This window comes from Callorhinus ursinus, unplaced genomic scaffold, assembly GCF_003265705.2.
Source record: "Callorhinus ursinus isolate GAN/ISIS: 27379988/994484 unplaced genomic scaffold, GSC_fseal_2.0 scaffold5, whole genome shotgun sequence".
Classification (NCBI taxonomy): Eukaryota; Metazoa; Chordata; class Mammalia; order Carnivora; family Otariidae; genus Callorhinus; species Callorhinus ursinus.
In genome coordinates, this window is record NW_027397067.1 from 13488922 (window position 1) to 13516604 (window position 27683).

Consider the following 27683-nt stretch of genomic DNA (forward strand, 5'->3'; position numbering starts at 1 on the left):
TCTTGGCCCAAGCCTAGGTGAGGCTTATTGAGGCAGGCAAGCAGGCAAAGGCGTGCCCCGGCGGCTCATGCCCACGGTGACTTCCTGGTCAGTGACTGCATGCTATCCTCCCTGGCCTTTCAGAGATTGGTCTACACCTGTGGGTAGCACACCTGGGCTTAGGCCTCCCAGTGCCCTGGGGGCTACCTGGCACGGGGCCATCGCATCTCCAAGTGATTTTCCTCAACCCTTCCATTTGTTGAAGTTCCATTTTATGGAAGAAAGTTCCATTTTATGGAAGGGCAGATTGGGAATGAATTTTGTTTATATTTTTAATGTCATCTGCAGTGCAAGTGGGTTATCCTTGGAATATTTTAAGTCAATGCTGCGAAACATCCTTTAGGGTCTCTAGCATTACTTCATAAAATATGTGTATAGGAGCTAAGACCTAAACATAGTGCTCGTCTAAATAAAGCCATCAAGAGAGAAATGCGCAGGGGCAATAACACAATGCCTTTCAAATACAAAGAAAGTTTATTGCTGGTGCTAATGTTCTCCTCTTGTTAAAATAGGCATTAATTGCCAATATATTGCATGCTGCGTTCTGTTTTTTAAGATGGAATTTTCACTAGGAAATTTTCTTTAGATATAAAAATTCCACTCAGGCATTTGAAATTTTATGTCACAGATTAGCAAATAATTAAAATTACAAGATAGAAAATGTTAGCTAGTAAGGAAGTCTGCCTTAAGAAAAATTATTTGTGTCTTTTTATGCTCATTACTAGGCACAGTAATTAATTACTGATTAATTACATTAATCAGTATTTTTTAGGTCATATTTCATACTGCAGGGTTTCTCAACCTTGGCACTAGTGACATTTGGGGCCAGATAATTTGCTGTTGGGGGTTGTCCTGCGCTCTCTGTATGCTTGGCAGTAACATCTGGCCTCTACCCACTAGAAGCCAGTAACACGCACTCTCCCACCAGTCATGAGAACCAAACCTGTCTCCAGTCATTGCCAAATGGTGGGATGGTGATGGGGGTGAGAGGCAAATTCATCTCAGACATACTGCATTAATCTGACAACAACATTTCTAAGTTATTTAAAGTAAACAAGAAAGTAATGAATATTTGCAAGTTAAAAGTTCCTTGGAATTGAGAGTCAACCTCCACTTCAGCTCCCCACCCCCACCTTCCTGCCCCACTTTATGCGCTATCTCACACCCCTAGCCTAATATCTTGCATTCAATAAACATGGGCTGCTTAACTCTTCTGTATGATTCCTCTTAAGAATCAAAGAGTTCTAGTGCAGTTCCATCCAAGTGTAAACCAACAACAGAAATATAGAGACACAGGAACAAATGACAAATTCAAAAATATGTCTTATTACCATGTAAAAACCAAACTTGAAAAAAAAGGCAACATTAAGAAGAGGAAAAAAATGACAAGAAAAAAGAAGTGAAATGACCCACAGCTCAAACAGTTTAGTGGTGATTTTCTAGGTCTTGGTGTTATTGGTGGGACTGTGCAATGTCTATGGGTACTACAGACAAGCCTAAATATAGGCAAAAGATAAGGGGGGAGGTGCTCTCAAGAGGGAAAGGCAGGACACCCATGTGCACAGCAGCAATACCCACAGTAGCCGAAAGGTGGAAGCAACCCAAGGGTCTACTGATGAACAAAAGGATAAGCAAAATGTGGGGATATGCATACAATGGAATATTATTCAGGCTTACATAAAAAGGAAATCCAGACAATGCTACAGCATGGACATTGTGACATTTTGCTATGTGAAATAAAGCGCTCATACAAGAACAAATATTGTGTGATTCCACTTACAGGCGGTACCCAGAGTAATCAAAGGCACACAGACAGAAAGAACGATGGCCAGTTGTGGCTTAGTGTGTACGGGGCTTCAGTAAGATGAAGAGTCCTGTGAAAGGGTGGATACTGGCGATGGCAGCACGACGGGACCGTATGTAACACCACGGAACTGTATGTACATTTAGAAATAGGATGGTAAATTTTATGTGCTGTGTGCTTCACCACAATTGAAAAGGGAAAAAAAAAGGGAAAGGTAAAGGGGAGCATATGGTCGAAAAGAAAGGGGGAGAGAAAGAGCAGAGGGCAATGGAAAAGTTATAGCCCTGAGGGGAAGCAGATTTAAACCTCTTGGCTCTGCCATTTATTACTATGTGACCTGGGGTGAGTTGCTCGGCATCCATGAGCCTTTGCGTCTTTTTTTTTTTTTTTTTAAGATTTTTATTTATTTATTTGACGGAGAGAGAGACACAGCGAGAGAGGGAACACAAGCCGGGGGAGTGGGAGAGGGCGAAGCAGGCTTCCCGCAGAGCAGGGAGCCCGATGCGGGGCTCGATCCCAGGACCCTGGGACCATGACCTGAGCTGAAGGCAGACTTAACGACTGAGCCACCCAGGCGCCCCCATGAGCCTCTGTGTCTTTATCAGCATGGCTGATGTGAGGATTAGCATATGATAGGCGCATAGTAGATATTCAATTAACAGTAGAGAACATAAAACAGAGGAGGAAGGAAAACACAGGAAGAAATAGGGAAAAGATATAAGAAGTGATAATGTATGGACGTGGTATAATGCTACCAAAAATAACTGTGGCTTCATGCCCTATGGATTTGCCTTCATTTGAGAAAACTTAAAATCTTGCAAGGGGATGAGATATCAAAACTCTTTCAGAGAATCTGCAATACACTTGTGTTGCAATGACGAGTGGTTCTCAATGTTTTCTGAGTGGTAGAGAATCCAGAATCTACTTAAAATATTGGAAGTAAATCAAAGACCCAAAGAGAAAATTCTAGGTTGTGCAAAATTGTATTTTTCACTAGATTCTGATGGGAGTAAGAAAGCCAAATGCCCTGATGAAACAATTTTTTTTTAAGATTTTATATAATTATGAGAAAGAGAGAGAGAGAGAATAGGGGGAGCATCAGAGGGAAAGGGACAAGCGGACTCTGTGCTGAGCAGGGAGCATGACATGGGGCTCAATTTCAGGACCCTGAGATTATGACCTGAGCTGGAACAAAGAGTCGGCCACTTAACCAACTGAGCCACCCAGGTGCCCCAAAACAATTTTTTTAAAATAAAAAATCTAGGAGGTATTCCAAAGAGTTGGATTCCTTTAGGACCATCAAACTCATGGGGAAGTGTGGCCCATTATCTTCTATTTGCCCTTCCATTTTCTTTCAGACATTTTCCCAGAAACAGCAAAGATACCCAATCATTTAATGTAGATTCCTTGTGAATACTTCAAAACTGGTGTCTCAATCACTTACTAGAGCTAAAGTGACAAAAACTGCAGCCCTCGTTAGCCTTAAAGCAAAGAACAATAAAACCCCATCCAAGCAACGTGCAGGCTGAGTGACTGGGGTTAAGTAGAGATAGTCGGCTTGCATGGGAAAGAATGAGGCTTTCCACAAAAACAAAACAAAACAAAACAAAACAAAACAAAACAAAACAAAACAAAACAAAACAGAGCTAAAGAGCTCAAACGTCTTTAGGTCTCTTCCAAATCATGAAGACTCATCCTTGCAAGGCCAAGAAATAGTTTTCAGGCCACTTTGCTTTGTGAGCAAAGCTCCACCACATATGATTAAGTTATACTCAAAGTATGACATGAAAAGTGCCCTCCGGAGAAAAGATTTTTCGGAGTCGCCTTTGAGCTTCCTGATGGCGCCCCCACAGCCTTTCTCTGAGGATTCAGAAAAGCAGGACCGGAGCAGGGATGTTGCACCTTCTCCCCAGAGGGCAAGCTCCTCTGGCCTTTAGAATTTCTTACCATTACGAGAAGAATGCCTCTAACCTGGTTTGCAAAAGATACAAGAATATCTGGCCAAAGATAAAGTGACATCATGTGATTTCTCAATTTCTTAAGTTGTAATTAATGATCCAGATATAATGGTGGGGGTATATACCTGACAACCAGAACTGTGTCACCGAGTTAGCATCAACATTAGTAATGCTACTAGGGGCTTACAGAATCTTCCACCTAAAAACTTTATTGATCATATCTCAGGGATCTTCGCTAAAATGCTCTGAGGTAGGCAAGAGACGTGGTTCTAACTATCCAGCAAAGGAATCATACGGAAGCAAGTTCGGGTGTCTGCAGTGAGGCATCATTCTGTGATTCTGTCCCTAGCTGTGCTTCATCAGAGCCCAGACTTTGGCTCAAGGTCACGGGACTAGGGGATAGTCTGAGTGCTGGCTGGCTGCTCTGGTGAGGTGGCCTGTGAGACACTGAACAGGCTGAGTGGGATTCAGAAAAGGCTCAAAGAGCTCAGGAAGGGGGCTACTTAACACAGTGCTCATTAATTCTGATCTACTGAAATCTCTCAGTTGTGACTACATTAGAAATCCTGGCACATACTAGAACTGAAATATAAAACTCCTCTCTCTCTAATACATGCAGACAGAAACACACACACACACACACACACTCTCTCTCTCTCTCTCTCTCTTTACCTGCCTGTTTATCTGGACAAAGCACTTTTCTGGATTCTACGACATCTGTGTTCTTGTTCTCACAGCTGCGATTAGCCGTGTGATAAAGCACTTCACGTAGGGGCCTCGGTTTCCCCATTTGTGCAATGACAGAGGTGGAGAAGATGGCGTCTAAGGCTCCTTTCAGCACTAAAAGTCTCTTCATTCTCTGAGCTAAGCTATAGGTTAGGGCTTCAGTCTTCATATTACATTTCACAGGATATACTCAACAAGCTTTCACCTGAGAAATGGGTATAGTATTCTATGAGGCCAGCATTACCTTAATCCCCAAACCAGGCAAAGACCCCATCAAAAAGGAGAATTTCAGACCGATATCCCTGATGAATATGGATTCCAAAATCCTCGACAAAATCCTAGCTAACAGGATCCAACAATACATTAAAAGGATCACCCACCACGACCAAGTGGGATTTACCCCCGGGATGCAAGGGTGGTTCAACACTCGCAAATCAATCAATGTGATAGAACACATTAATAAGAGGAGGGAGAAGAACCATATGGTCCTCTCAACCGATGCAGAAAAAGCATTTGACAAAATACAACACCCTTTCCTGATTAAAACTCTTCAGAGTATAGGGATAGAGGGAACATTCCTCAAGTTCATAAAATCCATCTATGAAAAACCCACAGCGAATATCATCCTCAATGGGGAAAAGCTGAGAGCCTTTCCCTGAAGATCAGGAACACGTCAAGGATGCCGACTCTCGCCACTATTGTTCAACATAGTACTAGAAGTCCTAGCAACAGCAATCAGACAACAAAAAGAAATAAAAGGTATTCAAATTGGCAAAGAAGAAATCAAACTCTCTCTTCTCGCAGACGACATGATACTTTATGTGGAAAACCCAAAAGACTCCACCCCCAGATTACTAGAACGCATACAGCAATTCAGTAATGTGGCAGGATACAAAATCAATGCACCGAAATCAGTTGCTTTCTTATACACTAACAACGCAACTGAAGAAAGAGAAATTAGAGAAATGATTCCATTTACAATAGTACAAAAACCATAATATATCTCGGAATAAACCTAACGAAAGAGGTAAAGGATCTATACTCTAAGAACTACGCAACACTCATGAAAGGAATTGAAGAAGACACAAAAAGATGGAAAAATATTCCATGCTCACGGATCGGAAAAATAAACATTGTTAAAATGTCTACGCTACCCAGAGCAATCTATACCTTCAGTGCCATCCCGATCAAAATTCCAATGACATTTTTCAAAGTGCTGGAACAAACAATCCTAAAATTTGTATGGAATCAGAAAAGACCCCGAATCACCAAGGAAATGCTGAAAAAGAAAAACAAAGCTGGGGGCATCACGTTGCCCGATTTCAAGCTATATTAACAAAGTTGTGATCACCAAGACAGCATGGTACTGGCACAAAAACAGACATATAGACCAATGGAACAGAATAGAGAGCCCAGATATGGACCCTCAACTCTATGGTCAAATAATCTTTGACAAAGCAGGAAAAAACATGCAATGGAAAAAAGATAGTCTCTTCAGTAAATGGTGCTGGGAAAATTGGACAGCCACATGCAGAAGAATGAAACTCGACCATTCTCTAACACCATACACAAAGATAAACTCGGAGCGGATGAAAGACCTCAATGTGAGACAGGAATCCATCAGAATCCTAGAGGAGAACATGGGCAGTAACCTCTTTGACATCGCCCACAGCAACTTCTTGCAAGATACATCTCCAAAAGCTAGTGAAACAAAAGCAAAAATGAACTTTTGGGACTTCATCAAGATAAAAAGCTTCTGCACAGCAAAGGAAACAGTCAACAAAACAAAGAGGCAACCCACAGAATGGAAGAAGGTATTTGCAAATGACACTACAGATAAAGGGCTGGTATCCAAGATCTATAAAGAACTTCTCAAACTCAACACCCAAAAGACAAATAATCAAGTCAAAAAGTGGGCAGAAGATATGAAAAGACACTTCTCTGAAGAAGACATACAAATGGCTAACAGACACATGAAAAAATGTTCGTCATCATTAGCCATCAGGGAAATTCAAATCAAAACCACATTGAGATACCACCTTACACCAGTTAGAATGGCAAAAATGGACAGGGAAAGAAACAACAAATGTTGGAGAGGTTGTGGAGAAAGGGGAACCCTCTTACACTGTTGGTGGGAATGCAACTTGGTACAGCCACTCTGGAGAACAGTGTGGAAGTTCCTCAAAAATTTAAAAATAGAGCTACCCTATGACCCAGCAATTGCACTCCTGGGTATTTACCCCAAAGACAGATGTAGTGAAAAGAAGGGCCATATGCACCCCAATGTTCATAGCAGCAATGTCCGCAATAGCCAAACAGTGGAAAGAGCCGAGATGCCCTTCAACAGATGAATGGATAAAGAAGATGTGGTCCATATACACAATGGAGTATTACTCAGCCATCAGAAAGGATGAATACCCAACTTTTACATCAACATGGATGGGACTGGAGGAGATTATGCTAAGTGAAATAAGTCAAGCAGAGAAAGTCAATTATCATATGGTTTCACTTATTTGTGGAACATAAGGGATAGCATGGAGGACATTAGGAGAAGGAAGGGGAAAATGAAGGGGGGAATCGGAGGGGGAGACGAACCATGAGAGACTATGGACTCTGGGAAACAAACTGAGGGTTCTAGAGGGGAGGGGGTGGGGGATGGGTTAGGCCGGTGATGGGTATTAAGGAGGGCACGGACTGCATGGAGCACTGGGTGTTATATGCAAACAATGGATCGTGGATCACCACATCAAAAACGAATGATGTACTGTATGGTGATTAACATAACATAACAAAATAAAAAAAAAAAGAAATGGGTATAGTATTTGTTATTTTATTTAATGTCAAAATACGAATTCCAATAAAAGATGGTTAACTTCACAAAGAAGCCCTCTTCCCAACAGACTGTATATGTATGCACCCCTGGCGTATGTCCCAGCCCCTCACGGAAGAGCCCCCCCCCCCGGTTGCCATGGGGCTTCCCTCCTGCACAGAGGCCTGGGGATTCCGGGTTATGCCCTTCTGCGCACCCCGCTGCTGCTTCTCTGGAAGCTCTGGGCTTCCTCTTCTGGGTCCCAGGTCAAACAGTACCAGAAGGCTCTGGAACATAGCTGAGAAAGCCCAAAGAGGATAAAGAAAGAGAAAAGGCAGGAGAAGACTCCTAAGGCCTCAGGTGGAATGCCACTGCCCACTCCCCACGTACCTCTAGTTCCAGGGTCGGGGCACAGGGAGGGAAAGGAGAGACGCAGCAGGGAGGGGCGGAGCGATCAGCTGTGTTCCTGCCGATCCTCCTTTCTCCAGCATCCCCCCTGGCCCCATGCCTATCAAATCACAGTCTCCAACTGTATGTGGACCATCCCTGCCTCCACCGGCTTGGGCGCCGCACACCCTTGGCTTCTTGTCTTGTCTTCTAACCCGTTACAGCCCCACCTCCTCCCTGCCAGAGCGCACACTCCAGGTTACACGAACCACCTCCGATGGTGGGGGAGTGCTTGGTCTCGCTCCCTGGAATGTAAGAGACAGAAGTCTCCATTTTTGCAGCAATCAGACAAGAGGACAGTAAATGATCAAGTACACTGAGTGCTTTCGCCACATAGTACTCTGTAAAAACAGTTCCGAGGGCATCCCTATGGATTGCTTTAAAACTCAAAACCACAGGAAGATATGCTTTGATTCTCTTCCCATCTTACAGATGAGGAAATTAAGGCTCAGACAGATGGTGCAAGTTGTCTAAAGACGGTGAGGTAAAAGCTTCAGAGGGCTGGCCCAGGAGCCGCCACACCATTTAATATTGCCGTAGCAAAGTGGATTCCAACATTCCAATTCCTCAACAATCAGTTCAACAAACAAAATGTTTTCACACAATTCGTATTTCGTGTGGGAACCGCCATTCCCTGTGGAGGTGTCGCTGGGTATGTGTGTGGACGAATCCTATCAACACACTGTGCCAACCAGAGCAGGGACTAAGAGACTCTGCTGATATTTTTAATTCACCAAGTTGCTCAAGGAAAAGAAGAAAGAGGGCAAAGTGTCACCTATTCAATGACAAACCTCTGGGAAAGCTATCTAGTTAAAAAAGCCATTTTCAACCTGCAACCCCAGACGGGCAGACTTGAACGGTGACTTGTGGATGAGGTCACATTGCGGTTGGGAAGGAGGACGGTTACATTTTGTGAAACAGAAGAGCTAGGATTCCAGGGAAAATTGTAAGACTTTATCTGCTCGGACGCTTTATAAAAACCAAACAAATGCTGCCTATGAACGATTCATGGTGGCTGTAAAAAATTAAGTCTTGCTCTCTCTTACTGTTAATATTTTAGTGGGCCTTCCACGGGATCTTCCTAATTAGAAACTTGAGAGATTAGTGAAAAAAATACATTATCAACTACGTGAAGTATGTTACAGTGGAGGGCCATTATTTCTACAGCAACAGAGAGAGGAATTAAATGACTTATTGCCAATTTATTTCTTCAGCGTGATGCTGACACACACTTTCCTGGTGTGTATTGGTCTTGTCCAGTATTTCCAGCTGGCCATTTGCAGGCAATAATGCTGAGTCTCCAGGAGAGCCACACAGAGACTCTTCTTTCCTGCAGCCTGGTTCTAGCATGTCCTGGAGGCCCTCTGGGAGACTCAGGAGAAAAAATTTCTGTCTAAGATCATCCAAAACTCAAACAACTTGGCCATGCCATGAGGACAGAAATTAGTTGCCGCTTGCCAATGACATGTTTATCCACTGACTCAAGTTCATTCAGTTTTGGGTCAAGATCACAAATGAGCTCATTTGACAGACCACAAAGCATGGCCTGTCAGGGCTGACACAGATGGCCCAAAACGGAAACTCTCCAGCTGCTTTCTCTACTTGATACCTTGTTGTCTGGACATGGAAACCAGCATTCACCCTGATCACCTTTTAAGTATAGGATGATCTTAATTTTGTAACCACCATCACCAAAACCCCAAAAGCCCAGAAACCTATACATAATGAGGCTACGGGGTTGAGGCTACACAGACTTTCAAGCCAGCCGGCCTGGCACCAAACCTTGGTTCCAGTATTGTAGTGGGTTGAATGGTGACCTCCCCCCCAAAAGTATGTCCACCTGGAAACTGTGAATGTATCTTTATTTGGAAAAAGCATCTTTAGAGTTTTAATGAAGTTAAAGATCCTGAGATGAGACCATCCTGAATTAGGCTGGGCTCTAAATCCAATGATAAGCACCTTTATAAAAGAGAAGGGGAGGGGTGCCCATGTGGCTCATTCGGCTGGGAATCCGACTCTTGATTTCGGCTCAGGTCGAAATGGGTCATGGGATCACGCCCTGCGTCAGGCTCAGCAGGGAGTCTGCTTGCCATTCTCTCTCTCTCCTTCTTCCTCTGCCCCTCCCCCCTCCCTCAAATAAATAAGTCTTTAAAAGAGAGAGAGAAAAAATAAATAAAATAAAATAAAAGAGAGAGAGAGAAGGGGAGAAGACACAGGGGGAAGGTGAGGTGCTGGCAGAGACAGAGACTGGAGCGATGTCTACAAGCCAAGAAACACCAAAGACGGCTGGCAGCTACCGGAAGCCAGGAGAGAGGCAGGGCACGGATTCTCCCTCAGAACCTCTGGAAGAAACCAACCCTCCTGATACCTGACTTCAGACTTCCGGACTCCAGAACTATGAGAGAATGCATTTCTGTTGTTTTAAGTTACCCAGGTTGTAGCGATTTGGTACGGCAGCCGTAGGAAAACTCACACAAACATCAGCGCTTACTAAGCTGAGTGACCCTGGGGAAGTTACTTGGTGTCTCTATACCTCAGTCTCCCCAGCTGTAAATCAGGAATTTTAATAACCCTTAGGGGTTACTGTCGTGAGGATTGATAAATTAATGGCATCCTCAGAGCTGCTTCGCATGGCAAGCACGCTATTTATCATTCCTGTGTTCCTCCTCACGAATATACATAGGCAGGTATTGAGAAGCATCTGGGCAATACCTCTGAGTATCCAGATCAAAAAAATACTTTTTTCTGTTTTGCTTCTCTGTGTTTTACAAATTATGTACAAGGAATGTGCATTATGCATCAGTTTTATAGTCAGAGGGCATTTATGAATTTTAAATGATCATTTTATTTATACTGATAAAAGGCTGCCTATCTGCGAGCTCATCTTCAGATAAAAATTGCTGTGCTATGTTTCGCAGGGATGGAATATTTAAACAACATGCACGTTAGCCGGAGAAGTAGCCCCGGAGAAACAGCGATGTGATTATTAATACCTGAGAACTCCAGTGCACAAACTGTTAGGAGTAAACTACTCCTTTGGAAGTTGAGAGGCTCTGAAAATTGCTTCCTGTTGCCTAGCACAAGAAAGCCTGATTTCTTGGTATATGTGTTTCTCTTTCCACACTAATAGTATTTCTACAAGTAACAGCGTGAAACTTCCAGGTTTCCTATTACAGTCTTTCCGTCTTCCGAGTTTAGAGACCACCTGTCTCCTCTTCAGATATCTAGCTATTTTCACTGCAAGCATTACACAGTTCTTTAATGGACCCATGTCTCTTCGGAAAAACACTATTTTTGTAATGAAGTACTTCACCTGACCCAATCACCCCTGAGTGAAGGCTTACTGAGGATGAGAATGTAACACAATACACAATATACAGTACAAGAGAAGGGACACAGAGAAGGGTGTTGACCTGCCATCATGATGAGGCGGAAAGGCATTGATGCCTCCCCAGGGCCGAAAAAACCAGAAGTACTTCATCCTCGGCAAAACTGCCATCCTGGCCCAACCCTTGGTAGGTGGGTAGAAAGGTCTTTTTAATAAACACCGAAAAATACACCACCTGCAAGTTATTGTTATCAACAGGAACTTCCTGTCACGTGGAGTAGGTTATATTTTAGCACAGTGGAAACGGAGGGTTCGCTGAGTTAACCTTCTTGCTCAAGCTCATCTTCCACGTGAAAGCAGGACTGGGGCTACTTCAGGTAGGTGAAGACAGTTCACCTAAACACACTTTCGACTTGAGGGGAGGGGTTGGCAGTCCCCCTCCTTTGTCAAGCACGGTCACCGGGTGTTTGCTGGGAGCCTGGGGGCGGGGGGGGGCGGCGCACTGCACCCGTGCTCCGGGACACCTCTCCCAGCGTCACTTTCGTGGTGAGAGCCCTGCTTGGCTTCTTGTTTAAGCCTCTGGCACTGTCCACCCGCTCCCCTCCCTCGCTGCCATATCCGTCCCTTCAGCCTGGGTTCCTCATTGCCTCAGGGCCTCTGATGACTAGGATCAGTGCATGCCTGCCCTTCTCTCTACCCATTCCTCAGTGGACCTTTGTCTAGTGATTTTTCCGAAAGTATCTATAAGCAGGACAGATTAGAAATTTTAAAAAAATAAATAGAAAGGAGGAGGGAGGGAGGGAGGGAGGGAAGGAGAGACAGAGACAGAGACAGAGACAGAGACAGAGACAGAGATAACAACCAACAAGTTTATAACCATAAGGCAGTACTCAAGAAACAGGCCTGGTGCTCTTGCTGTCTTCACTGCCCGTGGTTATTTGCTCTTGTTCCCCAGCATTCTCTTTGTATTCCCGGGGTCCCCCGCTGCGTCCTCACCCCTCTTCCCTTTGGTGGAAACCCAGCAGACCCAAACAGAGTTCCCAAAGGCTTGCCAAAATCCATTCCATCTCGGGAGGAACCTCTCCCTGTTCAGCTCTCTCTGCTTCTTGTCCTGGCCCCACCAACTCTGCCCCCTGCGGCCCCATCTCCTTGTTGGTTCCTTGTCTTTCTGCCTTCTAAGTGTGGATGTGTTTTACGGAGTCTCCAGCTTCCTCCAGAACCTCCTGCTAAGTCTGCCCCTTGAACCTTTATGTCCAGACTTGATTTCTCTCCTGAGCTCCAGGCATCTGTATCTAGCCGCTTCCTGGATATTCCCATGACTGTGTTCCAGTAGCAACTTAAATAAAAAATATACAAACACAGAACTCATTATCCATTTCCCTGAACTTGCTTCACACCTCCCAAGATCTCAGTATTTGCTAAAGCATCAACAGCCTTCTACTGACCAAAATGGACACTGCCAAGTCACCTTAAACTTCCCCTCCTTTGCACCGCACTTGGGATTCACTTGAGTCAATCTTCCTGTCTCCTTCCCAGTAACCTGCTTTGTTACTCTTCCTTTGTTTTTGTTGTTTCTTTTAAAGATTTTATTTATTCATTTGAGACACAGAGATACAGAGAGAGAGAGAGCATGAGCAGGGAGAGCAGCAGAGGGAGAGGGAGAAGCAGGCTCCCCACTGAGCAGGGAGCCCGATGTGGGGCTTGATCCCGGGACCCTGGGATCACGACCTGAGCTAAAGGCAGACACTTAACCATCTAAGCCACCCAGGCGCCCCTATTACTCTCCCTTTGTTTCCAGCATCCCGAGTCCAGCTCTTCTTGGGTGGGCTGCTCTGACAGGCTGTTAACTGTTTTTCCTGTCCTCCCCCACAGCTTTTCCTCATGGCTTCCAGAATATCTTCCTGACAAAGCTCCGATCCCACTTGCTGGTATTCAAAGCCTTGTACGATTGGGCTTCTATTCCATTCTTTCATTTTCCAACCTTTATGCTCTATGTGCTGTTAAAGTTTTTAGACAAGGGCGTGGCTTTAATGTCTTGGAGGGCTACGTAAGCAAACCAAAGCCTAAGCCAGAGTCAATGCACTTGAATCTGAGAAAGTGAAGGTGAAGAGCAACCAATCACAAATAGCCAACTGGGTTTCCCCAAACAAGGCAGCCGCTTGCACTATAGCCAGTCAAATACTGGCTTTGCTTCGCTTCAGCATCTTCTCTTTGGAAACCCTGCCCCCACCTATCCTGGCACGCTCCTAACCACCTTTGGTTTGACGCTATCTGATGTGAATCAGTGTACGCTCAAATAAACTCTTGAAAATTTTAACGTGCATCGGTTTACCTACACGACAGTATCCTACACTCTTGGTTGCGGAAATCATTCCATATTCTTCACGTGTGCCCTATAATTTCTGGCTTTAGTGCCCCTGCAGATCCTGTTCTTTCAGCCGGCAACGCCCCTTTTCTCCCAGCTTTGGATTTCCAAAATCCATTTTTAAAGTGGTCTTTAAAAATCACCACTGTCAAGATTCTCAAACCCCAGCAGCAAATGAGCTACTTGCCCACCGACCCATCTGTAGCATTTTTATCTCGACCTCTCTTACGACTCACAACATCTGAGCCTGTGCTATGTCCCCGATTAGGCACGTCTGGCAGGAGAAGGCCCCCATCGGATGCAACTTTGAATCTTTGTGCTGCTGTGCCAGCCATGTCCAGGGTGGGCAGGTCTCTGCCAATAACCAAACGAATGACTCTGTGTACTCAGGAACAGCCCTCTCCATCAGACCTCTACTGAGGACCATGACAAATGCCTAAGTAGACAACAACTTGGTTTCTGCCCTCCAGGAGCTTACAGCTCATAGAGATTAGCCTAACATATGCTAATTGATAAAAAGCAACGGAGGATAAAGAACAGGATTACGGAGAACATACACTATATACATTCCATTAAGTCAGAAAAGAGGCTCCTTTTTATGAAATGACATTGGATCTTAGTAACAGGTTTATTTTGGATGGGTGAAAAGAAGGGCCTTCTGGGTGGACGGAGTAATCGCATTAGGACAGCCAAAGGCATGGGGAGAAGGGCCTAACATTCACCATGTCCCACTCCCGCTAGGATGTGGGCTCAGTGCCGTGAATGCATTATTTCATTTAATCCTATAACAATCCTACGAAGCAGACGGCATCAGGTCCAATTTTTTAAGTAAGGAGGCTGAGGCTCGAGGGGATTAAGGAACTGGCCAAGGTTATATAGGATTAGGTGGCAGAGCTGGGATTTGAAAAAGGCAGTCTGCTTCTGTTGCACCATGCTGCCTCCTCCAGAGCAAAACACAGAACTATCACTGGGTATTTTCTTGAGGAAGGGGGACTCTTTGCATTTATGAATCACTCAAGTTGTAGAGCAAGAAGCACAATGTGTAATACATGTAGGGCTCGGTACAACACAGGCGACTCTGAATGCAGGTCTGTCCATCTAGAAAGAAAATCGAGAAGGCGCTTCAAGGAGATGAGAGTAGTGTGGGAAGAAATGATTAGGGAGGGCATCCCTAGAATGGAGGGGTGTCTCCAGACTAGTAGACAGAACAAAGAAGGGACACAGGCTTGAGTATGGATTAATATCACCCGTCCCAGCCTACTTTCATTACAAAGGAAGAGAAATAACCCAACTGAACATAGATTGGTTGTAATGAACACCCATCCTCAGAGGATAAGAGAGACAATGATGGCAGGAGACATACTTGGTCTCATTGGCACATCGGATCTTGCAGCCTTCCTTGGGAATCACCAAGCCCAGGTGCATTCGGAGCCTGCAGTTGGTGGGCCCTGTGTGTGGCCACACGTGAGTTCCTGGGTGCATGACGGAATATTTGATCTGCACAGAAAATATAACAAACTGGTCATCCATTTATCGAGGGGTGGAGGAAGTGCTAAATTAAAGTTACAGGATAAAACTATGTCAATTCGAATTTGAACCTTTGTAAGGCTTAGAATTTATATTCTCGTCTTCTTTTTTTTTTAAAGATTTATTTATTTATTTGAGAGAACGAGAATGAGAGAGAGAGAGTACATGAGAGGGGGTAGGGTCAGAGGGAGAAGCAGGCTCCTTGCTGAGCAGGGAGCCTGATGTGGGATTCGATCCCGGGGCCTCCGGGATCATGACCTGAGGCGAAGGCAGTCGCTTAACCAACTGAGCCACCCAGGCGCCCTCGTCTTATTTCTTTGATAAGGACTCTGATTTTCCACCAAGCGATAAACACTAAACACTTCCTGCCCTCAATTCTGACATCAACCACATGAAATTATGTTTCATTAAAGACAGACTGAAAAAAGACGCCTTCGTTGGACCAAATAACAGTTTCTTTATAAAGGTTGGCACTCCCTTATTCCTAATAACGAATTGTGTTCTTCCCATCATTGAAGACATGCTTGGTACCTGTCCTCTTCGGCATCCTGTTGTCTCAGGAAATTTATCTAGTAAAGAACAGGTTTTAGGAGCTCCTTTACAGGCATTTTCATTTTTTCTTCCTAGAACAAGACATGATAAAATCATTGTTAGAAACAAATCACAGTAAAACTTTAACTCATCCCATTTTGACCAGACACAATCTGTATTATCATCCTCACTAGGAATGAGAAAGCTAAGCAAATACAAGAAGACAAAGTATAACAGACAGTGACTGGCAAAGACCAGACATCTCTACTCACTATTGGACTATTTGACCAAGGCTATCTAATGGACAGGGTGAGTGTTGAATACTTATTCTTCTCCCCGTGACAGGTAGAAAAATGCCCCCCCCCCCGCCCCGCCAAGGTGTCCATGTTGTAAGCAGGAGCCTGTGAATGGGTTATGCTATATGGCAAGGGGAAATAGAGGTTGCAGATGACATGCAGATTTCTAACCAGCTGACCTGAAAACAAAGAGATTATCCTGGATTAACTGGATGGGCCCCATGTAATCAAAGAGCCTTTCAACATGGAAGAGGGAGGCAGAACAGAGTGATAGAATGAGACAGACTTGACCGGCCACTGCTGGCTTTGAAGATGGAAAGCAACTGCAAGCCGAGGAATGTGGGCAGATTCTAGAAGCTGGAACCTCCAGATGAAATAGATCCCTGAGGACACTCTGATTTAAGCTCAATGAGACTGCTATAGACTTCTGACCTCCAGAACTGTAAAGATAATACATTTGTGTCATTTTAAAGCCACTAAGTTTGTGGTAACTTGTTAGAGCAGTCATAGTAGACTCCCTAAGGAAAAAACAGCTTCTATTTCAAACCTAAAAATGCATTTCTAGGACTATATCAAAGAGTCACCTCAACATTTTTAATTGGAATTTAATGTATTTTTCATTGTACAGATCATACTTTACATGTTGATAAAGTATAGGATTTAAATGAAAAGGGGAAGAAGTATCTGAGAGATGATGTTTTCTATGAGTGACTGTTTTGGGAACACAGATTTTGGGGCATCGTCTTAAACATCCTGGACTATGCAAATTTCTTCACCATCAATAGAATAACTGTGTCTTAGAGAAGACATGCTCAGAAATGTACATAGCATTATTTGCTCTTATGTAGGAGTAAAATAATGGATTTTTTAAAAGATAGAAAAATTTTAATTCCCTATTCAAGATTCTTACAAGGAGCTGCTACCTCCAAAGCTGAGTTTAATTTTATTTAGTAAATGTTAGTTGTGTCTTGAGATAATCATACACTGAGAATAAAATGAGAGTTACAAGGAATGCAACTTAAAGGTATTCTCCTCAAACGGACCTCAATATTTTAGTAAACAGCTTCTATAGGTATATTAGCTTTTCCCAAGTAGTCTCTTTGCCCCTTGAGTAAAATGTTAGTTGCTGTTTTTAGTGATTAATGGAGTATCCCAAGTGAGCTGAATGATAAATGCCAGTTTGACCAAACAGATTCCTGTATACGTCATCACAAAGCATTTTTAAGCCCAGCTTCCCATGCCTTCCCTTATGCAGCATCTGGGGATGGCTTGGCAGGAATCCTCAATTCTGGGGTCTGGGCTGTGCAGGCAGCAGTTACGGGAAGCCGGGAGGCTTGAGGAGGAACAAGAAGTGTCTGGACTTCCCATGGGCACAGCAGAGAGGGCTGAGCACGTGCCCCTGAGAGAACAAGTGTGTTGTACCTTAATGAATGGGTAACCTAAGGGGCTGGGTGTCACTAGGACTGCTACTTGGTCAGGACTAAATTAGAGAGAGCACCTCTAGCCATTTAGACACATAAATCTTTTCTAGTCTTGTAAACACATATTGTCTATAAGGCGAAGAGCTGTGTAGTAGATGCTTGACATTCGTGGATTACCACAGGTAGCTTTAAGGATTCGCACGTGATGGCAAGGATTTAGGAACACAACAACAGGGGCACCCGGGTGGCTCAGTTGGTTAAGTGTCTGGCTTTGGCTCAGGTCATGATCTCGGGGTCCTGGGACTGAGCCTTGCATCCGGCTCCCTGCGGGGAGTCTGCTTCTCCCTCCGCCCTTCCCCCCACTCATGCTCGTGTGTGTGCTCTCTCTCTCTCAAAAATGAATAAAAAATTTTTTTTGAAAAGAAAATAACCCAAGACCTTTAAAAATCCCAACTCCATGAAAATTTCTTATAAGTGTATTCACATGTAAGTGAAGTATCCAATTGATTCTTCCAAATCTGCATTGACAGAACTTCTTCCAGGGCCATCTTCCCCAAGAAACAAAGTCGATCACTTCTTGAGAGTTACTTTAAACTCGGTGAGAAATAATAAAACAACCATAAAGCCACCCTGAATTCAGCTGCTTGGACAGTTTCCTCCTCAGCTGAGCATTTGCTCCTCACAGCTGCTTTCTATTCCATGATGTGACAAAATGATAAATTATGCTTTAAAGCCCAAGTTTGGGAGACCAACAATACCAGGTTGGAGGCCTGGCTGCACCACTTGTTTGTTGTGTGATGCAAACGTGTTTTTGAATCTCTGCGCCGCAGGTCCTCATCTGAAAAAGGACAATGAAATTAGGGCCTCGAGTAGAGGGCTGTTACTGGGATCAGTGAGTACTCTCTAAAGATCTGACAATAATCCAGTAGGTGATAATGGTACTACTTTTTTATTACAAAATGATCATATGTTGGGGCGCCTGGGTGGCTCAGTTGGTTAAGCGACTGCCTTTGGCTCAGGTCATGATCCTGGAGTCCCAGGATCGAGTCCCGCATCAGACTCCCTGCTCAGCGGAGAGTCTGCTTCTCCCTCTGACCCTCCCCCCTTCTCATGTGCTCTCTTTCTCATTCTCACTCTCTCAAATGAATAAATAAATAAAATCTTAAAAAAATGATCATATGTTATATAATAATAACAGTGATGGAGGGGTGGTGGTCTTAGGTCATGGGTACTTAGGTCATGGTTAAAGAACATGGAGTCTGGGTCCAGTTTGGCTGGGATTCCTGCTGTACCACTAATTGTATGACCTCTCTGTGCCTTGGTTCCTCTTCTCTAAAATACAACACTAATAGCACCTCCCTTACCCAGGTGCTATAGGCTTCAGATGAGTCCTTTTAAGTATGTCAAGTGGTTCCTGGCCCACGGTGAGCACCATGGAACTGTTGTTGCATTCCTTTTTTTAAAAAAAATATTTTATTTATTTACTTGAGAGAGAGAATGAGTGAGAGAGAGCACAGGCTGGGGAGGGGCAGAGGGAGAAACAGACTCTCCGCTGAGCAGGGAGCCTGACACGGCGCTCGATCCCAGGACCCGGAGATCCTGGGTCTGAAGGTAGACGCTTAACTGACTGAGCCCACGCAGGTGCCCTTAAAGGTCTTGGGTTGTATCTTTTTTAGTTTCAAGGCTCTGCTGGGATAACAGGGTCATCTTGCATGACAATTCTGATCGATCGACAGTGGCTACCTAGAACACTGTTGAGAAGGATTCAGAGGTTCAGCTTGAGCTCATCCGGAAAGGCTAGTGAGATTGGTTAGCACCATCCTTTATGGGCTCTGGAAGAAAGAATGACCGCACTTGTATGGCATATTGGCTAACTATATGTTTTAGTGTTCATTGTTGGTGATAATTAATAAACGTGAGCAGAACAGATAATCCGTAACATTCACTTAGCAACTTGAAAACATATCTGTAGGGAAAAACTATCATTTACCTGTGTGGATTCTGTTCTCTCCAACTCAAAAAAGTTGACCATTTAAAAAGGAATAAATATTCTTCAGTCCTGATTATGCGACCAGGAGACCCACCATGATTCCCACTACCATTGGGAGAAAAATGAAACTTCCAGCCCCACAGCTTTTAAGGCCTTCAGCTCTCTAGCAGCATCCTTTCCTAACTAGAACTAGACAACCTCTACGTAACTACATAAGATATTCATCAGCCTCTTTGGCCAGACCTGAGCTCTTAGCGGGGCTAAGAAACTGTCATGCTGCCTCTCTTCCTCACTCTTCCCTGCAACCCCTCTTGCCACAGGATTCTCTCTCCAGTTTCTGAGCCACAGCACCTGAGAGAGCATCTGCCATCAGGGATCCCATCCTGCTTCTATGCAAGCTATGGTACTATGTCTTCAAAATTCTTTAAACTATGGATTTGCTTCCAGAAGACAGTTACTGGATTCCTCCTAGAAGCCTGGAACCACCAACAGAAGGCCACAAAGAACCTTAATGAAACTTCCTAAAAGAGAAGCTATGTGACTTCTATTCTCTTATGACTAAAAAAAACTAGAAATTAATTTCTTTTTAATTAACTGCAACTAACTGGAAAACATAAGCTTATGATAGTCCCCACCTGAAATACACACAACGCTCAATCGTTTTGAGTCAAAATGGAAATCAAGATAGAAATGCAGTCATTTCCTGGAAATAATACAAATGAAAATATCATACATTACAGCTTAAGGAATATATTTTGCCACAACTAAAACTTTTTTAAAAACATGCAAAAATTTAAAGTCAAAATGTTGCCTTCAACCAAATCTTGTCTCCATTATTTATTTTCTTGCTTGCTTAATACTTTTATGTGCCCTATAATGCTTTGCAGATTTCAACTTTATCAAAGCACCTGTTGTTAGCAGAGGCTATGGTTCTGGAAATTACTGCCAGGATGCCTGCTATTCTGCAGCATTGTCCTAGGAAGCATAAGGATGCGAGTGCATAAGGATGTTAATGCAACTGAGGCATCAGATGAACTCCTGAATGCATGCTTGAGGCCAAGAGAATTCATGCATTTTAGTGAGACTCTAACAGATAAAATTAGCATGTTGTTCACCTATTGACCTTGTAGCTCCCTTAAAAAAAATCTTGTTGGCAAAAAAGCTGACAGTCACTAAAAATCATGTGATGTCTCCTCTGATGGACGTATCCTCGAAAGTATTACTGAAGTAGCTCTTCTATCTCTTATGAGTAAACCATTCTGAAAGCGTAAGTGAGATAAACAACTGCTTATTTGTCCTTTAATGTAAACTCACTGCTTGTCCTCTCAATGTATTTGGTGCAGCTGAGTATGTGCAACACGTACTGTTTAGTCTTCAAAATGCATTTATTTTTGGATAGCTATTGTTAACCCAGGTTGATGTGATTTTTCAAGAAGAGAATTAGAAAGAGCCTTAAAGCTAAAATTCAATGCTCCTCATTTTCAGGATAGATTGATATATTAATTCATCGAACACACACATACTGTGCCCAACCTGGGTTCAGCCCAAGGAATATTATGGTTGAATGTGAGCCACTTCCTATTCTAGAGGAACTCAGACCCTAATTATCATTGCCTGTCACTCTGGTGTCTTATCATCTCCAACCCATGGTGACCCCATTTTGGCAGGCAACACTGTCTCTATGCTATGGAGCAAATGAGGCTCAGGGGAGGTCCTTTCTACAATAGTGATTAGCACACGGTGGGCTTTTTGGTTAAGCCTACACAGTAGGGTTACTCTTTGTAACTTATCATTTAATGGGAAAGACCAGGAAAATCAAAGTATTATTTATATATATTTATCCAAATACACAAGTGAGTATACCTACACACACACGCGTATATATGTACATGTGCACACACATGCACACGCACACACCCACACATAAGTGTTCACATGTAGTTTTAAGAAACGACGACAGATTTCGATAATATATTTTTTCTGGGCAGTTTCCTTTAAGTTGGGGAATTCCAGCTCTGGGAAGTATCGTGGAAAGACCTGAGCCTTCTACCCATCAGGTCATTGGCTGCAGAGAACAATCTAGAAGTCAGAAGCTCACCTTGCTGCCACAGCGTAAACTGGCTCCAGTCGCCTTTCTCCCTCAGGTTTTCATCTTCAGGCAGGAAGAGGCCTTTGGCTTTATCCATCACGGCAAGGCCTTCATCACGGATTAACTTCCAGTTTCTTTCTAAGGACTAGAGGGAAGATTCCGGTTTTACTGAACTGGGCATATGCCTGATAGTCATTATGATGACTCTCAGCTTTTTATTTGTTTATTTGATTAATAAAGTAATGAAATTCATGTGCTCTCATCTAGATTGCTTACTTCAATTTCCTCTGGGACTTCTTATCAAGGGTTTAAAAAAGCCCTACTACTATTTTTGAGAACTCAATGCCTTTGCAGCATAAAAATGTCAATAATTCCTCAGAGAATAATTCCCTCCAAAAATTAGTTTTATATTTGCCTAAAGGTTGTTTGTTGTTTTTTTTCAAAGATCACAAGTGAACAAGAGTATTGCTCTTGTTGATCATATTATGTCAGTATATTACAGTATGCTCCATGCGACACCCCTGACACGCAAAGAATACACATCAGGGACTTCATTTCATCTTTCAACAGAGGTCCTCATGAAGATGCCATTCAACATGGTAAACTGTAATTACATTTCAAAGACATGGGAAAAGTGTCCATGGGAACATCTGATGAATTATAAAGTTAACAGCAAAACAAAGCAAATAAATACCCAGGTGTTTAGAATTCAGCCACACAAAAATATTTCTGACTTCTCCTTTACGAGGGTGCTTTAGCCCCTGTTGGAAAGTGGGTTTAAGACCAAAAGAGCCTTGGAGTGGCCAGGCAGATGCTGGTAGATGTGTGGAAGGAGCATTCTGGAGCTCTAGCCTCCAGGTCACCCTCACTACCACACTGTGATACTGATGAGGGTGGGAGCAGAGGGGAAAGCAGGCGAGGGCGAGCTTGTGGAGTGGTGAACTGAGAGGTACTACTCTGAGGAAAAAAGAACAAAACCTGCTTTCCTACTGTATGCTGAGACTAATTGGACAGATTACCCAGGATTTTGAAACGTTAATAATGCCAAACGTTTCTATGTTAAGTGAGAGATGGATGGAATAGTTGAGTATATGGGGTACATGGAGAGGGAGGTGCACAATACGTGGTTTCAAGAGTCAGGGCTCAAGAGCAGGGCACTTCGCTTGAATTAATCAAGCGAAACTGGTTGACCCATTATTGGATAGAGCAAAGCACGAGATAACGTGTGAAGTGTTTTTCTTTTTTACCAGCCTACGCTTTATGAATTCATGATTCCATGTGGGAAAAGCGATAAGGAGCCAAGAGAGCTCCGAGAGACAGATGCCCTCAGAGATTTGTGTGAAAACATGGTGCCAAGTTCAGCCCAGCCCAGGGAACATTTTTTATATTAGGTGACACTAGGTTTATTAAGATATTCTAGGGCCAGACATAGATTTTAAGATTAGATAGTGGTTTTCTACTTCTTCTTTTTCCCCTTCATTTCTTTGAGTCTACCAGTTTATTTCCTTTTTAAATGTCAGCTTGATTGAGGTATAATTGACAAAATTGTAAGATCCTTAAAAGCGTACATTGTGGTGATTTGATACGCGTATACACTGTGAAAGGATTTCCCCCATCTGGCTCATTAACACATTAGGCACCTCACAAATTTATCTTTCATTTATTCACTTTTAAATTTTTCTGTTGAGAACATTTAAGTTCTACTATCTTAGCACATTTTAATTATACAATACAGCATTATCAACCATAGTCACCATATTAAACAAATCCTCAGACTTTATTCATCTTATGGATGAAAAGTCTGTACCTTTTACCAACTTCTCCCTATTTCTTTTACTCCCCACCCTACCCCAGCCCTGGCAACCACTCTTCTACTCTCTGTTTCTATGAGTTTGACTTTTTTTTTTTTTTTTTAATTTAGATTCCACATGTAAGTGATACCATACAGCATTTGTCTTTCTGTGTCTGGCTTATCTCACTTAGCATAATGCCCTCAAGGTCCACCATGTTGTTGCAAATGGCAGGATTTCCTTCTTTCTCAGTTGAATAATATTGTAGTGCGCATGCGCGTGTGTATTTATGCCTTTATATACATCTTCTTTATCCATCCATCCATTGATGGACACTTCAGTTGTTTCTATGTCTTATTGTGGATAATGGTGCAATGAACATGAGAATGCAGATATCTCTTCAATATCTCATTTTCATTGTCTATACCCAGAAGTGGGACTGCTGAGTCATGAAGGGGTTCTATTTTTAATTTTTTGAGGAAACTCCATATTGTTTTCCACAGTGGCTATACCACTATACAGATTTGATACTGCTATTTCTATTTCTGTGAGACCCACCTACTGATTTGTGTCAAAAGCCACAGGAGCTGCTACCAACACACTGATTTATGCTGGTGCTGGTCATCAGTAATTTCAATATTATTTCATCCCAAGTAGGTAATTCATACATAACAAGTCAAAGACAGAATTCCAATAAAAAGATACTCAAAAGCCTTCACTTTGGCAGGTCCCCTGAATGACAGATGATGGTTTTTTCCAAGAATCCCAAGATTATGGAAAAGAAAAAAATGCACCCCATATATTCACATCTTCTCAAATGTACCTAAATTGCCAACAGTCCTTGTGGCTATTGTAATTTGTCCAAGTGGATAGATAAATCTGTTAGATTCATGTTAAGTTGTCACACAGATGAGGGGAGAATTACCTTTCTAACACATGAAATTACTTTTCAAATGAGGTCACTGGAGTCTTACACAGCAGGCTCTTCCCTTCTTCCCTCCTGATATTTTAGAAGTTTCTTTCATTTCTTTTGAAAGCTGATGTTAGGAGCATCTTTGCAAAGAGCTGATCTTTTGTTAGGAAAACAGGGCAAAAGCCCTAAGGAGAATGTTAACGTGACTGCATCACTAAATAAAATCTTTACAATTTTTCTTAGGAGCAGGCTTTTACCAGAGTAATGAGTGCACTTGGATTTGTTTTTGGTTTGTTTGTTTTCAACTTCGGAAAGATTCGGCATGGTTTCTTTTATGGACATCACGGAGAAATTTGGGATGGGACCTGGGAATTTTATTTTTAAGCATAAACCAAGGAACCACATTGTATAAAATTCATATGATTACAGGGGATTAAACCTCAAACCTAATTACACAGGGTGTGTGTGTGTGTGTGTGTGTGTGTGTGTGTGTGTGTTTGAAAGAGAAAGAGAGAGAGTATGAAGGGCTGGAGGGAGGGAGGGATCGGATATGAATCCTTTCTACAGTAATACCACTCAGATGTCTGGGATGGCAAAAAATTTCCATTTCTTAGTAAATTCCAACAGGAACTTGAAGGCTCACACAGAACAGGCCATGCTTACCTTTTTAAAGGTCTCACCTAAGATACTACTCCTTTGGCCCTAAAATACACCCATTTCATAAAACTGAAAAAAAGAAGCCGAGAGGGTTGGTATTTGAGTTGCCTGCTGGGAAGACAACAGCTTCTCATTCACATTTCTCCTTATGGCAGCATAGATTTGAGAGCACACAGATATGATTGTTTTTACGGTGCCACATGGCCTCATAAACCCACCATGAGCACTTGTCTTTTGTTGAACCTCAGCTATATTCGGCACTCTAGTCAGCTCTAAGTGGAGTTCCCAGCTTCAAGCTTCATTAATCCCACAACACCCTACAGTTCTCTTTACTCCAGACCTCCCAATCAGTTGACAAGGTCCTCACTTCCCAGATATTCTGCTCATTCACTTGGATGGTATGCTTTTCTCTTCAACATCAAGTTAGATTAGGTTTATTTTTAAACCCTTCTCCTAAAACTGACTTCTTGCAGAAAGTCTTGAGGGGAGCAAACTAAAGCCAAACTAATTCTTATAGTTAAATCGTTAAATTTCCCTTTCTATTTTTCACTCAATTAAAAGTACATATTTTTAAAAGTCTACTAATACTACAGGTCTTATAATAAAAGCAGCAGTCGCTCACTCAATTCTTCCCCAATCCTGAGTCCAACCCCAGTTAATCGCTTTAAACACCTCTTCTGCTATTTATCTGCTTCTATCTAAATACTATGTTTATACCGTTATTTCTTGATTTATTCCATTCTAGACATTATCACTCATCTTTCTCTTAGGGAAGGTAACAAGTCAACAATTTGATGTCTTCTTTTCCCTCTTCTCAATCTTGCTACCGTTAAATTCACAAATCTTTCATACATCTGAGTAAATTCACATTCCGTATCATCCGCACTTGAGTTGTACTGTGATGATGACCCTTCATTCCACATTTCTGCCCCCTTTTCTTCTTCTTCTTTTTTTAAAGATTTTATTTATTTATTTGACAGAGAAAGCACGAGCAGGGGAAGTGGGAGAGGAAGAAGCAGGCTTCCCGCCAAGCAGGGAGTCCGATGTGGGACTCGATCCCAGGACCCTGGGATCATGACCTGAGCCAAAGGCAGACGCTTAACGACTGAGCCACCCAGGCACCCTCTGCCCCCTTTTCTTTGACTTCATTTTCTAATGCACTTACCACTGTTTCTTCTTTACAGCGCTGAAAGGCTGATACAAAATCGCTTGATACTATTCTACCCTTTGCCAAAAACATCAGATAAGCCACTACTTTCTTTCTCTCTTTTTTCTGAAGATAATCCTGCAGTAGCCACCTGCCTTGCTTTGATCTGGACCAGCTGCCGTCTGAGCGTGCTGGGCAAGCATCATCAGGGAACTGCTCTAGGCTTTTGCCCTGGAGTGGTCTTCCTAATTACTGCATTCTAGTTATTCCCAAGAAAGGACACAGCACAGGTGACACTAAATTTCTGAAAATATCTGAAGCTATCCTTACACCTGATTGAAGGCTTGCCTGTTCACAGAATTCTACATAGGAAATACTCTCTCCTGAGAATTGTGAAGACAATGCCACATTGTATTACAACTTTTAGTGTTGCTGTTGGGAGATCTGACCTTTTAGATTCCTTTTTTGGGGGGGTCCTTCAGAAAACTTTATAGAAGTCAGTACAGTGTAGTGGGTATGGAGCTCGATTGCCTGCCTGGTTTGGAAATCTAGCTCCCACTTACTAGCTCTGTGATATTGGGCGATTCACTTATTCACTGTGCCGTAGGTTCCTCATTTATAAAGACGGTGAAATACTACAACTTTCCTCAAGAGTCTCTAAGGTTAAATGTGCTACAAGTACCTCTGCTATGTGTAAGTACAACTATGGTGATAATGACGAGGATTTTGAAATCTCTTTGTTTCTGGCTTCCTGAAATTTCCTGGAACTGTACCTTAGCTTAAGTGCTGGTCACTTACGGGTCCCTTCAATATGGAAACTCACAATTTTTCCACTGGAGGCTCTCCGGTCTTACTTCCCTAATAATTTCTTCTCCCTTCTGTCCCTATTCTTTCTGGAACTTCTTTTGTTTGTTGAACACATTAAATTGAGCCTCTAGTTTTCCTAACTTCTCTATTTTCAATCTTTTTTGGTTTTTCCTTCTGGCACATTTTCTTGACTTAGCTTCCAATACTGCTATGAGACTCTTATTTTTGCAAATCCTATTTTGCACATTTCTGAAAAGAGCCCTCGTTGGGTTTCTTTTCCTTTCCATGTATCCTACCTATTCTTTTCTTGTGGCTACACTATCTTCTCTTACTGCTCTGAGTATATCTTACAGATATTATTTGTTGGCATTTGCTCCCCGCATCTTCTGTTTCCCCTGAGCTCTCCTTCATTCTTTTTGTTCTTTATCTTCTTTCATGTTGAGGGGTCTCTTCCGTGTTAGGCAACCCTCAGCTGGGAGTCCTACAGCACTGAGGCGGTGACTGGGAGCTGTGTGAAAGGGGAGGGCGTGTGGTCGACAGGCCTCCCCGTTGGGCACATCATCAAGCCGGTTTTCTCACTGGGCATCTGAAACGTCGGGTAGGGAGCGGCACATTCTTTGAGCCCATGCAGTTGCTGCAGTAGCAGGTGCCTTAAATCCCTTGCCTTTGGAAGTCCCTCCCACTTTGGAAGTGAAGCAATCACTTCCTTCGGTTTCAGCTTTCTTGGAATCACCAAGTCAGATACTTCCCTCTTCAATTTTCAAAAGACAAACAAAAAACACGATGGTGTCGTTCATCTGTTCTTGTTTCCCTCCTGTTTTTTTTTTTATTTGTAGGTTTATATTTTTATTGTCATTTAAGTGAGGTTTTTCTTTTCTACTGTCATTTTTGCCTTTTTTTTATCCTTTTGTTATCATTTAAGTGAGGTTTCATTTGGGAGGTATTAAATGCATTGCTCAATTCTGCTTAATTCTTCTTCACCTGTATTTTCTATACATCTCAAATAGGTGATTATTATTTATTTTCTTTCTTTTCTCAT

General features: G+C 42.8%; 1 protein-coding gene across 5 annotated transcripts in view; it reads right to left on the reverse strand.

Annotated features, from left to right (window-relative positions):
- ASPH (aspartate beta-hydroxylase) overlaps positions 1–27683 on the reverse strand; it is a 212813-nt gene that overhangs the window by 4566 nt on the left and 180564 nt on the right. For all 5 annotated transcript variants that reach the window (XM_073892803.1, XM_073892801.1, XM_025870635.2 and 2 more), the window contains 3 exons: positions 21340–21475; positions 15535–15626; positions 14840–14973 (listed from right to left, as the gene is read on the reverse strand). In XM_073892803.1, coding sequence (XP_073748904.1) covers positions 14840–14973; positions 15535–15626; positions 21340–21475 — 362 coding nt within the window. The remainder of the gene's footprint in view (positions 1–14839; positions 14974–15534; positions 15627–21339; positions 21476–27683) is intronic.